This window comes from Geospiza fortis, unplaced genomic scaffold (assembly GCF_000277835.1).
Source record: "Geospiza fortis unplaced genomic scaffold, GeoFor_1.0 scaffold121, whole genome shotgun sequence".
Taxonomy (NCBI): domain Eukaryota; kingdom Metazoa; phylum Chordata; class Aves; order Passeriformes; family Thraupidae; genus Geospiza; species Geospiza fortis.
Genome location: NW_005054346.1, coordinates 4,103,013 through 4,118,948, shown reverse-complemented (window position 1 = coordinate 4,118,948; position 15,936 = coordinate 4,103,013). Strand labels below are relative to the sequence as shown.

Genomic DNA, 15,936 nt, shown 5'->3' with positions numbered 1-15,936 from the left:
GGCCGCCTCCTGCTCTGCTCATATTCGTGACAGACGAGGCTGGTTCAACCAGAAAGGGTTTATTAATTAATGCAGATGTTAATACAGAGAAAAAACATTAAAAATTGTGCATTACATCGTACTTACAGTCAGTAGTCAATTATATTTGTACCGTTTAACAGGAACTTTATTTTTTTTAGAGGCACTCCCAATGTTTATACAGAATAATGCACTTAGGGATCTTTGTTTTGTTGGCTGCTGCTCAAAGCTGCAACACCACCGCACATCATACCAGTATCTTCACTACTCATTATGTAAATGTTCCAATTATAGAGTGTCCTTCTTATTAGCAGCAATGGCAATTAAGAGTTCCCACCTCCTATATAATATGTAAACATTAAAAAAAAAAATTAACAGTTCAGGAAAAAATAACTGCACTCAACACTGTAACTGCTGAGTTATGCAAACATGCTACCACTTAATAACAGGATCGGGGTATTTTCGAAGACATTTAGGACTTTATATTAATAGAGCTGGTGAAGTCCAAATAAAGATCAAAAAGCCCCAGCTAAATATGTATATACATATACAATCAAATGAAGTTTCTGCTACATAAACCAGTAGCAATCAGAGATTGGTTTCATAGGAGAAGTTTAAATTTTCTTGTTCACTGAAACATGGTTCATTCCTTTCTGCAGTTTACATTCACAGATTAAAATTGAAGGACTCTAATATTAAGACAATAGCTGTGAGTGTCCAGCTGGTAAATTATTTGGAACTTGAGTTACACACTTGAACAATTGCCAGATACCTGACTACTTGGTCTATTTTCTTATAAAGAAGAATTCGCAGTTCATTGAACTCATCCATTTAAGGAGCTTTTGTATCACAAAACAGTGCATCACAAAATCTGAGAAAAAGAAATATATATGAAATACATTTTCATATAATCATATATCTGAAAAAGGTTTCTTTAAATTTAGGCCCCATATAAAAATATTTTGAAAGAGAAAAATGAAAAAGCCACTTCAGGAAATTTGGAAACTAGAAGAAAAAAAAAAGAGCTTGTTGTCAGTTTTGAAAGAATTTCTGGCATTGATCTTACCACAGCAGAAGAAATTACAACCAACGAGTACTTTAAGGGGTTTTTCATAGATGTTCCTCTTGCTAATAAAAAATAGTTTCCAATGACTCTTGCAATAATGCCTTACTAATCGCAATCTAAAGTAAGGCATTTCTAATATAGTAGGATAGTTTCATTTCTCTTCCCTATGCCTATATACCATTCCAATGTCCTAAAGATTACAAAATACCTGAAGTTATAATTTCTAACTACCTGATATAAAAGCATTTTTATGGATTTATTCATAGGAAAATTCATTTGGAATGCTTAAACATATAGAACTTATGCAAAAACAAAACAGAGTTAAGAACAGTTACTGTACTGAAAATAAAATGATGATACCAAGCATCTCCCATGCTGAGGTCCACAGTGACCTCAAAGCACCCTTAAAACATGCAACAGCTATTTCTAAAGCTCAGATCTGCAAAGGATAACCTACTTTACCCTCTGAAACAAACAGATAATGCAAACAGTTGAAAACTTTTGACTTCTGTAGTCGTCTGTGCTGGGGATTAAAGGATAATAATCTGAGTTTCTTATAGTTGTCCATAGACAGTATCACTTTGGAGAAAGAAAATAAGAATTTTCAAGGTTGTTATGACTCTTTTACCAGTTCCTCCCCCTGATTCATACTGTCCTTTGAAGAATACATGCGTGGTGTTTTTCTATAAAACTTGAAGATTACTCTGTGAATTAGGACAAAAAAGGGAAGCTGCACAAGCAGCACAAAGAGTAACACAAATGTCTCACTATTGCTGACTAATTTTCAATCTGATACAAACTAACAAAACAGCATTTTTTCCCTGAGAATCAATCCCAAAAGCAGCCTCTTCAGTCCTTGTAAATTAGCCCTGTAGTCTTATTTCTGCAACAAACTACCCTATTCGCAGTCTATTCTTTGCTTTGTATTGTCTTGACAAGCCAAGATACAAGAGCTAAGTGTAAGGTTCTGGACTACATTATTACAGATGAGTTGTCTCCAAAGAGCTAACAGCAGCAGTATCGATGATATCCAACACACTCTTCACCTTTCGGGCATACAAGTTACTCAATAACAAACAGTGTGACAAACATGTAAAATTCATTAATCTCTTCAGACATACAAACTGATAGACTCCAGTTAGTACAAAAGTGCAGCCAATATAACATTCAGTGAGTGCCCTGCAAAGACATACTAGTTTCATTCACAATGGAAATTTTCATATTAAACTTATTTCCAATTCCAGCGTTCAAGAACTGATAAAATACTGTATTAAGGTTATTCCTAGGCAACCAGAGAAATGCTCTGAAGATAATCTGAAGATGCCATTATGAAGTCAGTCCATTCCTTGGCCAGCTCTTCAATGCAGACTTCCTCCCCCCCATATTCCTGTGGCAGAATGCTGATGGGGAAGTGTTCGGTCAGACTCTGCAAGTAGTTATTTCCATGCATGTACACCTAAACCAAAATATTAAAAGCATTTACTTGGGTATGAATGTTAGACTGTTGAGTGAGAACAGGCAGCAAAGCATCTCAGTGCAAGAGCTGAACCCAACAGCTTGGTTTAACTAAATAAGTGCATTTGTTCATAATTAATTCTTAAACAGGTGGAACTACCCTTGTGAGTTTCCCCTAGGTACTCAAACTCTGTCCTCCTCTAAATCTGAAGGCTGGTGAAGGATGGACTACAACCTGAGAACTGCATTTTATGTAGCTGTGAGCACAGGAGCCAAAACGAACTACACACTTGTTCCAGACTGGTTTAGCAATGCTGGTGAGAGTACACACTACATCCAAACTGCTAAACTGAGCTAAATGGGAATACTGGTGATTTGTTTTGTCATCATATCTTGTACTTCCCCTTCAGTAATTTCTAAGAAAAGAGCTCTGTCTGGCTCATGGCCATTACTATCTGGTCCTGCCGCATGTACTTAAAAACAAGATTATGTGGTATGCATGTAGGTTCAGACAGGTGTCAAGGAAGATATTCAACAGAATCTATATATCAGTCCTTATCTTTCTGTTCCAACTGGAATTGGATTCTGGACTATTTCTCCACTTTAACTCTTTCAATACTGTAGGTTTGGTTCTTCTGCTCTCGCTTTATTGTAGCTATTTTGGAGCCTTGTTCATTACTTCCAGTCTGATACTTTTCTAGGATTTACTGTCCTGGCATTCACTGGTTAATGCAAATAACCAAAATCCATGTGCTGAGAAAAGGAGGCCTCAGATTGGGAATAACAATAGGCAGGGCTGCTTATTTTGTACCTTAGTCCTACTGTTACCATTTCACTTTTGTGCCAGCAAAAAATTCCAATATTTTTCCTATGCTGCAACAAACCATAGTCTTTGGCATGCCATGCTTTTGCATCCAAATACAAATCTATTTTCAGATCTCTAACTGCAAAACTATTTAAAGCAACTAAGAAGCTATTTGAAAAAAACTTAGAAATTAAGTCTGACCAATTTTTGATGCATAAATGCCTCTGGAGGTCTATCAGAGCTAAACAGTTGTCTTCTACTAGTTCTGCACAGCTTGGACCATAAAACACTGCTGAGTGATCATTTTTCTCTATCATTTATAGGCAGAGTGCTGGGAAATCCAGGACCGATTTCTTTCTAGTTCTGCAGAAGAATTGTTATGTGACCTCAAGCAAATTATTTAACCTCTTTGTGTTGCTGTTTTTTCTCTTCAGAGTAGTGATAACAGCACCACTCGAGACTCTCATGTTAATAATAACTGCAAATGCTTTACTGTTAGATTCTGGAGGTCTGTATGGCACTAACAAACAAAAATGATTTATGCTCTTCAGTACTCAGGAGTAACAGAGCCTAAGGAAAATGCTGCAGATTGCCATACAAGCGTTTTGTGGCAGAAAGAAATATTTGTGTGCACTCACCCGCTGCTTTATTTTTTCAGTGAGAAAAGGCTTAATTAGAGCAAAGACTGGGTGGAAGAATAAAGGCTCATTAATCAAGTGGATACCTCGAACTTTCAGTGGAAAGGAATCCTGTCAGCATACATGGAAAACAGAATAAGAAAAAGAAAACATTATTGAAACACTTCTGTTACTAAGCACAGGCCTGTAAAAACTGTCTAGTCCATAGGTTAAAATGTTTCTTATAACCTTGCCAATTCCTGCATTTTCTAGCAGTGTAAATTAAGAACAACATTTAGACAAATCATATCTTGTTCGTCCCATCAGAGGGCAAAATCTCACCTTTTTTTCACCTCATTAGGAGGTGAGATTGAATATTAAAAACAAACAGAAAAACAAAAAAGAAAACTATCACCAAATTGCACATAAATATTGTACACAAACTTTGTGCTCAGCCTTTCTTCTAAAGTACAATTTTTCACAAGATTCTGCTACTAATTTGCAAAATACTATCTAGCTATGTGCTTTTATTGGCAATTTACAGCCTGAAGGATATTACATAAATATATATAAACTATTGAAAATACTAACTTTATGTTAAACAAGTTTTATTTGTAATTTAGAGATAAGCCTTGAAATTACTAGGAATTTGGCCAAGACAGAAGTTCAGCTTTACAACAAGATTACTGTTTTAATGAAATTTTTAAAATATCTGCTATACAGCCTTTATAATATAAAACAACTTGGATTCTACTTGCATTCATTTAAAAGTTCCACATCTTTGAAATTTAAAAGAAAATATGTCAGTGCTCAAAACAAGCTTTGTGCAATGGAGAAAGTACAGCTTCCCTTCACATCCCACCTGATACTACCTCTGAGATGTTTTCTGCTTATAAAAATGGTACTTCTCACAAACACATCTCCTCACTAGTTCAATAGTTCTAAGGAAGAAAAAACCCAAAGCTAATACATTTCTTTAGTGCCACTCCTTCTCGATATAATGTATGATAAAGACCTTAAAATTATCAGCTTGTATCTTCACTTTATGTTATTATGGGTTATCATATACTTAAAGTCTACTATCATGATTTTCACAAAACAATTTTCTGCCAGGGATATCAGATTTTTCAAGATAATGTCACTTATTATCCATACTATGCTTTCCATTCCTTAGTACATACTTCCTTTCTATTAACTTTCTTGAGTAAAATACTGGGTTAAAACTAAGGTATCTTTACTTTTACTTATAAGCATATTCTGGAGTGCATGAAGCATGTCCTGGGGTGCATCAGGTGCAAAATGTCCAGCTGGGCAAAGGAGGGCATTGTCCTGCTCTGCTCTGCACTGGGGCAGCCTCACCTTGAATACTGTGTGCAGTTTTGGGCATCAAAATATAAAAAAACATTAAGCTACTAGAGAGCTTCAAATGAGGGCCAGGAGGATGGTGAAGAGTCCGGAGGGGAAGTGGTGTGAGGAGTGGCTGAGGTCACTTGGTCTGTTCAGCCTGGAGAAGAGGAGACTGAGGAGGAAACCTCATCACAGTCTGCAATTTCCTTGTGAGGGGAAGAAGAAGGGAAGATTTCTTCACTCTCCTGACCAGAGACAGCACCTAAGGGAATGGCCTGAAGTTGTGCCAGAGGAGGCTTATATTGGATATGAGGAAAAAGTTCTTAACCTGGAGGGTGGTTGGGCACTGGAATAGGCTCCCCAGAGAAGTGGTCACAGCTCCAAGCCTGACAAGAGTTCAAGAAGTGTTTGGACAATGCTCTCAGCCCCATGGGTGTGTCTCTTGGGGTGTCCTGCATAGGGCCAGGAGTTGGTCTTAATTCTGATAAGTCCCGTCCAACTTAAAATATTCTACGATTATATGATATTGAACAACACTAATATACTCTCTGGATAAAATTTATAAACCCAGTTAAAAGTGAGGAAAGGAATCAGGGGACCAAAAAAAACCCACTAAAATTCTTTTTCTTCTTAGAAAAGAACACTGGAAATGCACAATTTTTAATTTTCCATTTCCATAGCTAGAATAAGCCTTTAGAAGTCTGAAAAACATTTAAAAAAAATCAGAAATAGGTCAAGATGGAAACATCATAGTCAAAGAATTTCCTGCTTTGAGATAATGGATTGAAACTTTTAGATATACTTGCAAATCCTATTCCGCCTCCTTTCTGCTCTATTTCAAGGTTAAAAAATTACCAGCAATATGTTTACTACCTCAGAAATCAACCAAAACACTCTCACTAGTCCTGTTTTCATGAGAACCGGTCCAAGACTGCATAACACCAGGAGTTCTTATTCTAGATGTGCAAAGCTGGGCATACCTAATGGTTTCAATAAAGTTTTACAGTAGATATCAGAAAGGAAGAACATCTGAAGTTCTGATGATATTAATTCAATGACTAAGCTTTGATTGAATCTCAGATATGAACCTTACCGACTCAGAGCAAGAGATTATCTCCCTGGCTCATTTCCACATCACAGGCAAACAGTTATATTATTACTGACTTTCAACATAACTTCTGAAGGAAAATAAGATTATAGGGCTACACTGTAGCTTGCCTGTCAATTCTCTGCCCCCTTTTTTCTTTAATTTTTTTTCTCTCAAATCCAGTGGCAAAGTTCAACTGAATTTGGTAGAAAGGAATAAGCCTTAAAGACAGTAAAGTCCTGAGAAGTTTTATGAAAAACAGGAGGTGAGGTAACAGTGATTTGCACAAAACAATGCTCATGTTGTGGGGAAGAAAGCAAGCAGAACATAAATGTTATACATTCTGTTAGCAGATGGAAGATCACATAAGCATCAACCATACTGGTAACAAGTTAGGAGTGTCTTGCTCTTAATTGGTCACAGTGCAGCTATTTTTAATATTCGCTGAGACAGGGAATAAATGCTTTAAATATTGAGATAATACACAAAAGAATGGAAGAGAAGAGATGAAGCAGGATAACAAACATAGATCCTTCCAAAACTGGGCTTCATCTGCTCGTCCAGTCATGAAATTCTTGTGTTGTAACAGGCTGGTGGAGTTCTTATAAAATAGCAGAAGTAAGAGGACATTTACTGGTATAGAAGAATAAAATTTAGGTAAAATCAAGCACAACTTGTAATTGATTTAGGATTCTGTTTCTCTAAGTTGCATAGTCTGAGAATGCCTACAGAAGGAAAATTTACTGTAGCTTGGAATAGATGAAAAATTGGAAGTCATAGCAATGAAGCTGCATAAAGCATTATGTCATACTTACTGTGAGAACAGCAGCAATTTTTTTGGCCACTGCTGGGCTGATTTGAAAAGCATGAGCAAATCTCCACCCCTGAAGGTCAAAGATGGCCTTGACTCCATTTCGCTGAGTCTCGATCTCCTTTACAATGAGCTCAGATGTGATGAGACTTACACGAAACACATCATATGCTGTGAATAAACTGGGATCCCATTGTCCTGAGGAGAAGATAGATTACCCTGAATTACCATGAGAAAACCCCATACACCTGCACTTTTTCTTCCTACAGCTTCTAATGCGTTTCTCAGGAACAAGAATTAATCAGCAAGAACAAAGTTCCTGAAATTAACTGTTTTGCCAATGCATAAGTTAATTTGTGTGCCTGCTCTCTCATTCATCTTTGATGCTCTTTCAGTAGATGGTACCACATAATGTAGCATGCTCTACCTATAGCCACAGACCCAGTACAAGGTACAATTCAGTAACACTCATGCTAGCAGAAGCTGCAGATCATCAGTCCAATCAATTAATATAATTGCTTTTCAGCACTGTAATTTTCTGGCACAACTCAGTGAATCTCACTTACTTTTTTTCTGAGGCCCAAGCAAAAAATTGCATGGGATGAGCCTTAACCCTAGATGAAAGCTTTAGAGGGCACAACTGCCTACTAGACCAGATGATAATAAGACAGTTCTTTGAAAGTTGGCAAAAATAAAGCCTCTGTCCAAAACAAACATAAAGAGACATGGTGTTCATTTAACTATGTACTTTTTGAAAATACTTTTAGGAGGTGCATCAAGTGTTTTCCAAGTGTTCTTTGCTAGGACTCTTTGGCTACAAGTAGACAAGGAAAGCCTGGTGAACTGTTCATGCCAACCTAAACTAAATGTTGATATATGACAAGGTGTACACCTTTGTGTTCTCCCGACTCTGTGCTGCGTCTGCATCAGTACTGCAGTCTTAGCCCATGGCTTTGACAATTTACATGAAGTCAAATGATTTCTGGGACACTCAGAGCAAAAAAAACCCACATAATCTTACAAGTTTTAACCTTCAAGATTCTTTTGATGTAACAAGAATTTCACTGAAAAGAAAATTAGGTTCTTCATAAGGAATTGTACAGCTTTAGCCATACCAATATATAAGTAAAACTATTTAATTGTTATAGCTCAGTTAATTCACCTTTATATTAACATAAATGCATTTCTAGCAAGGAACATTAACATATAACCATTCTTCTTAAGATATTCTGATATGATCTAGTTTTATCAACCCCACAGTTTTACCCATAAAATATTTTTCGTTTGCTGCTGAAATGATGATAATTAAAAATAAACAAACCACAAAAAAAAAACAAAGTAGACAAACAAATCCCAAAAACCTCAGTGTCAGAGTCTGGTGTGAAACTGTTCCAAGCAATTTTGTCACTCACCAATTCTGTATATTAGAACTTTGCTTCCATGTGGGTCTCTTGACCTCAGGACTCCGTGATAGCCAGCTTGCAAAAGACCAAGAACAGAAGATGGTTGTAAATCTGCACTTATTTCTGGGCATTCAATTCTCCATTTCTGATAATTCTTCAATAACTGGGAAAAAAAATCAATGTGAATGTCAGGTAAGCATCAGCTATTATGGGAAGAGCACAGTTAAAAATTTGTTTTCCAAATGTGGTCACAGTCGGTTTTAATTCATTATATTAGCTATAATTTAATTGTATATTTTAATCAAATCACTCCTAGAAACAGAAGGTTGCTATACTGGATCAAGTAAGTGAGTAAATTGCCATGATGAATTTAGAACCCAGTCAAATCATTAATGGACTGCAGTTGTCATTTTGTGTCAGAAAGAAAACTGGATGTACAATAACCCTGTAGTTTCTATGTAAAATGCATCTAAACCCCATTTTTTTCTGCTCAGGTTACCTTTAGGATTGTTCATTTTACTACTTCATCAGACTCATTCAGGATTTTTTAAATTTAGATGTGCAAAATTTTATGGAAGAACATTCTCCTTCACTCACTCACTCTCTCCCACCCTCCCTATTTTTTACACAGTCATCAGTAATTCCAGTTTACTATTTCAAACAGGCATGCTCATCAGCATACCCAAAAATATTTTTGAGGTCCCTTATGCCCCTCTGAAATGAGAGAATCTAACACAATAGTGGGCCCATTACACATTTGACAATTTCCCTCCCACAGAGTGGAAATAATGAGATCCTGTCAGGTTAAAACAGAGATCCTGTCTGTTGCCAGGGACTTGGTCAGCCTGGTTCCCAAGGCTGGGAGGCAGCACCATAACCAGCATTTCTAAGGCACAGGAGGAGCTAAGGAAGAGGCAATTAAAGGTGTTCCTTTGTGAGGTAACATCTGTGTTGAGGAATTACAGGCAGCACTGTGAAAGGTCATCTTAGAGACGGATTGCGATGCAGTGGTTCTAACTTCCAAGTCTAATTACTTTTCTCCTTTAATATTAACTAAGTGGTTGTGGGGAAAATGAACTATGCCCTGCAACTAAAATTTATTTAAGACATTGTGCATAAGTAGGAAGCTATGTAAGACTGTCTTCTAAAATGCTTCCTCTCTGCTCATCAACTAAAATTTGCCTCTGCTGTATCACCTCTGCTAAGGTTATCACTAAGTTTGGAAAGTAGAGAGATAGCTATTACAAGTAATTCATATTTTGTTTTCATTTCCTCAGTGGCTATGACTTAGAGGTCTAACCCAAAACCTTCAAAGTAGCTAAGAGAACCAGAATTTTTCAGTGCCTTGTTTCATGGCAACCCAAAATGTAGCTTTAAATCTTAAAGGTGGCATGCAGAGCCTAGCTTTTAAAATTGCTTCTATATTTCATCAAACAGGGAAACCCAATCTGATCCTCAGCACAGTTTCACAAATTAAGGGTGTTCACTACACTGAAAGCATCAATCAAAAGTCTTTTTTTTCCTATAATTTGTATTATTATAAATTATTTTTTTATTTATCAATTACTCTATATTTTGCAACAGAAATACTAACGTTAAAAGAGCTGGCAAGTCCAACTAATAAAATATAACGCTAAAAAAAATTAAAAATTTCTTGTATCTATACAAGTATAATTTTCTTCAGTATTTTCATTGGAAGAATGATCAGAAGGAACTTCAGCAAAATTGAATTCATCCCTACAGGCTCTTAGAGGGAGACCTGGAACTCAGCATCCTGTATCTCACAGCATGCTCATGTCAGATAATTAGTTTTATCCCCTACCCTTCCCTCTATTTTTAAGCTTCTTGTATAATTTTACATAAAACATACTTTTTCTTCAGCTTAATGCTTTTCTGCTCAGATTAAGGTTGAATGATTTTGAAGGTCTCTCATGTGAATTGCCATGAGGAAACTATTTATAAAGCATTATTGTTTATCAGCAAAATTTACATAAAAATGCATGGTACACTGATTAGAAATTAGTTATATTTTTTAAGGAAATAGAGCTTAAAAATACATAATTAGATCCAAATAATAATAATAATAATAAATTATATACCATGCTAGAATCCCACTTGATTTGGCAGTGAAAAAAACCAGATAAAAGCCTCGTCCTAAACCATCACCATAGAAAGAAATATTTAACCATTAGGAGAATTTTATTAGAAGTCTCTAGACTACATTCAATCAGTTTTAGCCTAGGTTATATTTCACTGCAATTGTAAAGATAGGCCTGTTGAGGTACTCTGATTATCTCACTCTGTCAGTACTTGACTGTCTACAAAGGGCACTGTTTGAGCAATCCCAACTGCTTTGTGCCAGACAGCAATGTCAACATGTTTCTTCCTTGCTCTTTCCAAAACAGACTCTGAAATAGCAGCAAAATACAAAACCACCCTGAAAACAACTGTGCAAACATCTGTCGCTTTGTAATTTGCCACTTTTCTTCTAAAATCGGTGGTACCACAACATCATGAAGACATATATTTTAAACACCTCTTTGAAAAACTCCCTGCCAAAACCAATGTGTCATTTTTATGCTCTAAGAATAAAAATGACACATTAATTCAATACCCTAAATAATCCTGTCTAGTCAATACAGATAGTTTCTCATTTTTGTGATATGTACATTTTCTAAGTTGGAAACAAGGATTTAAGTTCTTGGACTTTGGAAGAAAGAGAGTGGCATTTTCAGCTTGTGATGCACTCAAGATCCTTACAGAAGACATAGTTAACCTACTTGCACACCCATTAAGGAGAAAATATATGGTTGGAATACTTCTGACACTTTCCATGACACAAGTAAGTGGTGTACCTTTCAGACAAGTAACTTGGCTAAGACTAAAACATACTTCCCTTGGCAAGAAAATCACAAAGTGCTGAAGAGTTTTCAGATTTTGAAGACCTAATCTAATTACCTAAAATTATTTAAGTCTCAAGTAAAGGCCAGCATTAGAGAATCTTCCATGGAATCTACAGCTAGTTTTGGCAGATATTCTGTGAATTTTTAATTATGTAAGCAACCCCTTTCTTACAGCTGGACATAGCCAAGTCTCACATGGCCAGTTAAAAGAGTAATCCTTAAGCATAAAAGGAATTCAAACACTAGCAGTGGTTTTCTAGTTTTACACTGTTTAAGCACAGAAATTCATGTATAAATTTTTTTCAAATAAGATTCTTTTTCAGCAGGGTAAAACATAAATGTTGCACATAACAATCAGTTTGGATACAGATGAAACAACCTAATCTCAGGAAAAACAGACACATTTATTACCCAGTATAAAAAATGGCTCGCACACTTAATGACACAAGAAAAACATCTCAATGTATAATTATCTGTGTTTACAAATGGAATAACCTACTTAGCATCTGCTCAGCATCTGAAAATAGATGCAAGATAATTTGATAAAGGGAGGAAAACTGGATGAAAAACTCCAGTGTCTGTAGTTCAGCATTAAGAGGGATTTTTCCCCTGATGTCTGTTGGGGATAGTTCCAGATTTCTGAACATTAGAGATTACAAAGTTACCAATTAAACCAAGATCCAGATCCTACAAACAAAAGTGAACTTGGTACTTTACTTAGAAGCAAAAGAACTAGAACACATTGGGCTTGTTAGAGAAACAAATGCATCTGTATATGTAGATTAATTATATTTTTCTTGATTAATAATTATTTAGTTATAGTAACGTGAATGATGGGCAGAATTAGGCCTCTGTTGTGTCAGAATTTGTAAAAATGCACACAATGCTTGGGGAAAAGTGTTTTTACTGGCATTCTTTGCAGGAGAAACCATAGCTCAAATTTCAGAATATAAATCTTTATGCATATGTATTTTATATTGCTTTTTATATATGCCTGTACAAATGTACCCAGAATTTAAACATACAGTATATACAGACAAAGAATTTAAAATATTTTATAGAGATACAGAACTTTCCTAATTCTTCATGCATTTCTTCCTTGTCACTGGAAAAAGACTGGCACGTACTGACTTAGCACAAAGGGAAGCCTGGCTGATTGATTTGTGTTTCCTCAAGACTCAGCTCAGACAGCTAATAAGGGCTCTTCCATCCTTTTCCATGAATTCCTCGGTATTGATGGAAGAAAAGCAGCCAAGTAACTGATTTCAACTTAGCATTTATGTTTGAATGATGTGAAGATCCTCAGAGATAATGTCTGAGACTCAGCAGTGTGTTTGACTCTACAGAAAACAACACTTCTTGTACAGCATAGTCATCCTAAGTGACTTCCTTGCAGCAGAATGCACCAGGAAATCCTCATTCCTCCATAAGTCAAATGCAAAGCCAAAGTCTGGCTATACACCTTCATATCAACCAGAACTCCTAAAAGTATCCTAGATATTTAGGGAGTTTTCAGTGCCACAAAAGTGATGCTTACAATAGTATGTTATGAAAACCCTCTGCATAGTTTCAATGCCAAACATTTTTCTTCTGTTCCTCAGAGTATAATCTATTTCAGGTACAAAAAGACAGCATTCCAAAGTCCCTGAGTGTCAGTCCTATACAAGACTTATAGGATGCAATGCATAATAAAAGAGGAAGAAACATTTATGTCCAAAAGGAGATGCTAGTTCTCCAGATTTCACATACCACTAGAGAATCCAAGTGAGAGTGGTTTTGGTGATAACAGCGAAGTCAAACATACACACACAGCTGGCACATTCAAAAAGCAACAGACACTGATCTCTGAGGTGACCAGTGACAAAACATGAGGGAATGGCCTCAAGTTGTGTCATGGGGAGTTTAGGCTGGGTATTAGAAAAAGGTTTTTCACCGAGAGAATGGTTGGGCACTGGAACAGGCTCCCCAGGGAAGTGGTCACAGCACCAAGCCTGACAGAGTTCAACAGGCACTTGGACAACGCTCTCAGGCACACGGTGTGACTCTCTGACAGGGTGTCTGTGCAGGGCCAGGAGCTGAACTTGAATGATCCCTGTAGGCCCCTTCCAACTCAATATATTCTGTGATTCTGTGAGAATAGTCTGTTATGAGCTTAACTGAATGATCACTGTCTTCAAGAAATTAAGACAGTTTTATCTCTTCTTTAAGTCCTTCAATTCCAGATACCTGTTTCAGTGCTGGATTTCCTTCTAGCATGAGAGATATCAATATATCATTAAAAGCAAGTCTGGAATTGCCATTGGAAAAATGGAAAAAAATTGCTGTTATGAGTCACCATAAAGGATTTAGAAATGGAATGTCTTGACACAATCTACCTGATTATTCTTTTCTGAAGCATTTCCAAATGTTGATAACTGACATCAGATAAATCTGTGTCAATTATTAACCAGAAATGCATCAAAAAACAGTCTGGTCAGGTGCCAGACTCTTGACTCATAGTTAAAGCTAAGTATAAGCCCATACTAAGATGCTGGACAACCTTTGCTTATATGCATTGGCAGACCCATTAACTTTGATTGTCCCTTAGCTGCTCTATAAATACTGTGCAGTAGTACATGGAAGCCCAGTGGGCAAAGAGAATCTTATTGGCCTGAACTCCACACCAAGAGGCAACATCAGTTCAGGACAAGAGGGAAGAGCCACTCTCAGGACTGATGGCAGGAGGGCTCTGCCTAGGCTGAAGTACTAACATAACTTCTGTGTGAAGTCACACTTGGATTAGATGAATTTACAACTTGGGACCATGAGAGGTTTTTGCACAATAGTCCTCTTTGGCCTTGATATACCAATTGCAATAAACACATTCCTGGGGGGGGGGGGGAAAGGCAGTTTTGTTATTCTTCCCTTACTGTAAGAGAAGTTTTCTAGAAGTGGCTATAGCACTTGGAGAACTGAAATTCTAGACAGAAACATTAAACATAGGTTAGTTTTGAAAATCAGAATCTCTTAATTCAAAGGAAGGTTTGAAATTCAGAAACTTAGCAGCCTGTGGAGACCCAGAAAATCTAAAAATCTAAAGAGGTTTTAAAAAGACAACTTTTTCAAAGAAGGTCCTCAGTGTGGAGGGCTGATTCTCAAGAGAAGCATAGGAAATTTGCTACTTCATAGACTCCCCTCTCTAAACCTAGTCTAGATCCCACACTCCCAAAGATTAGTCCCACCTACCTAACACACCTCACAATCCCATCAAAGTGCAAAAACATATGGGCCGAATTCAGAAGTGCAACTGTCCTGTCTATAGGATTACCAGCAACAACCAATTATAATGCAATTAGGAGTGGATATTCAGGAATCCATAAGTCCTTATTAAGCCCTTTAAGCATTTTGGAACCAAGGAACACAGGAAAATAAAATGGCTTTTGTTTGGAAAGAAAAAAAAAAGCATGGTCCTACAATGGTTAGTGTACAGCTTTGATATGAACAATCTCATGAACTTCAAGTAAAAGTAATATGCATAAAACCCAAAGGAATCTGACTTGACTTGTTGATTCTCCTCTTGAGGAGGGAAGGTTTAAAGATGTGATGCAAATGTCATGAGTCAAACGAAAAGAACAAAAATACAATTTTTGAAGCTATTTATGATTAAGGGCATAATTCAATTTCTCAATTTCCTTTTTTAGCTACCTTGATCCTGCAGTACATCCATATGCAAACAATCATCTCTTATGGTGAATAAACTTGGAAAAGCTACAGTCCAGAGAAGTCAGAAAATAATAGGTGAAGAAACCAATAGATGAAGTCTGTTGGGCAATGCAGTGTAAACAACATAAAATTCCATGGAAACACAGCTTTCAGTTGGCACATGTGAATCAAAGCTTTTGCCCTGGGAGGATTTGGAAATTCTTTCTGTTCCAAAGGTTTAACGGCTATCAATCTTTTATTTAAAAAAATAACAAACTGATAACAATCTGTGCCTTTGGATACTAAAAATATGTGTGCCCTGTGGCAAAAAAGCATACAGAACCAGGAAATACCATGACTTATCGAAGCCTGCAAGGAGTGCTGTAAAAGACTAAACTCCAAGCAAAAAGAAGTTTTAGAGAAATTATAAATCTGTAGCGAAACTAGTACGCCTGCTAGTAACCCGAGCCTGATAATCATGACAAGGGTGTCCTCTGAAGGATACTGTTTCCTAATCGGAGCTGTGACCTTATCACACTTACTGTATCGGCGAGTGACTGTACCGCGCTTACCACAGCCTATGTGTTACCACACCGATACCGCGCTGAGCCAGCACGTTGATTCCGCGCCGCGCCGAGGACACGCGTGACAAGCAATTACTAGCTACACCCTGGAACTCCGCGCTCGGCCTCGCCCGACCCGGCAGAGCAGGACACCGACCCACCCCACAGCCCGTCCCCGCA

At 37.0% G+C, this 15,936-nt stretch overlaps 1 protein-coding gene across 1 annotated transcript in view; it reads right to left on the bottom strand.

The window, feature by feature from the left end:
* Positions 1-67: 67 nt before the first annotated feature.
* Positions 68-15,936, bottom strand: part of TTPA (alpha tocopherol transfer protein) — a 40,933-nt gene continuing 25,064 nt past the window's right edge. The window contains exons 3-6 of the mRNA XM_014307852.2: positions 8,619-8,772; positions 7,211-7,404; positions 3,983-4,093; positions 68-2,540 (exon numbers count right to left, since the gene is read on the bottom strand). Coding sequence (XP_014163327.2) covers positions 2,367-2,540; positions 3,983-4,093; positions 7,211-7,404; positions 8,619-8,772 — 633 coding nt within the window. The 3' untranslated portion in view covers positions 68-2,366. The remainder of the gene's footprint in view (positions 2,541-3,982; positions 4,094-7,210; positions 7,405-8,618; positions 8,773-15,936) is intronic.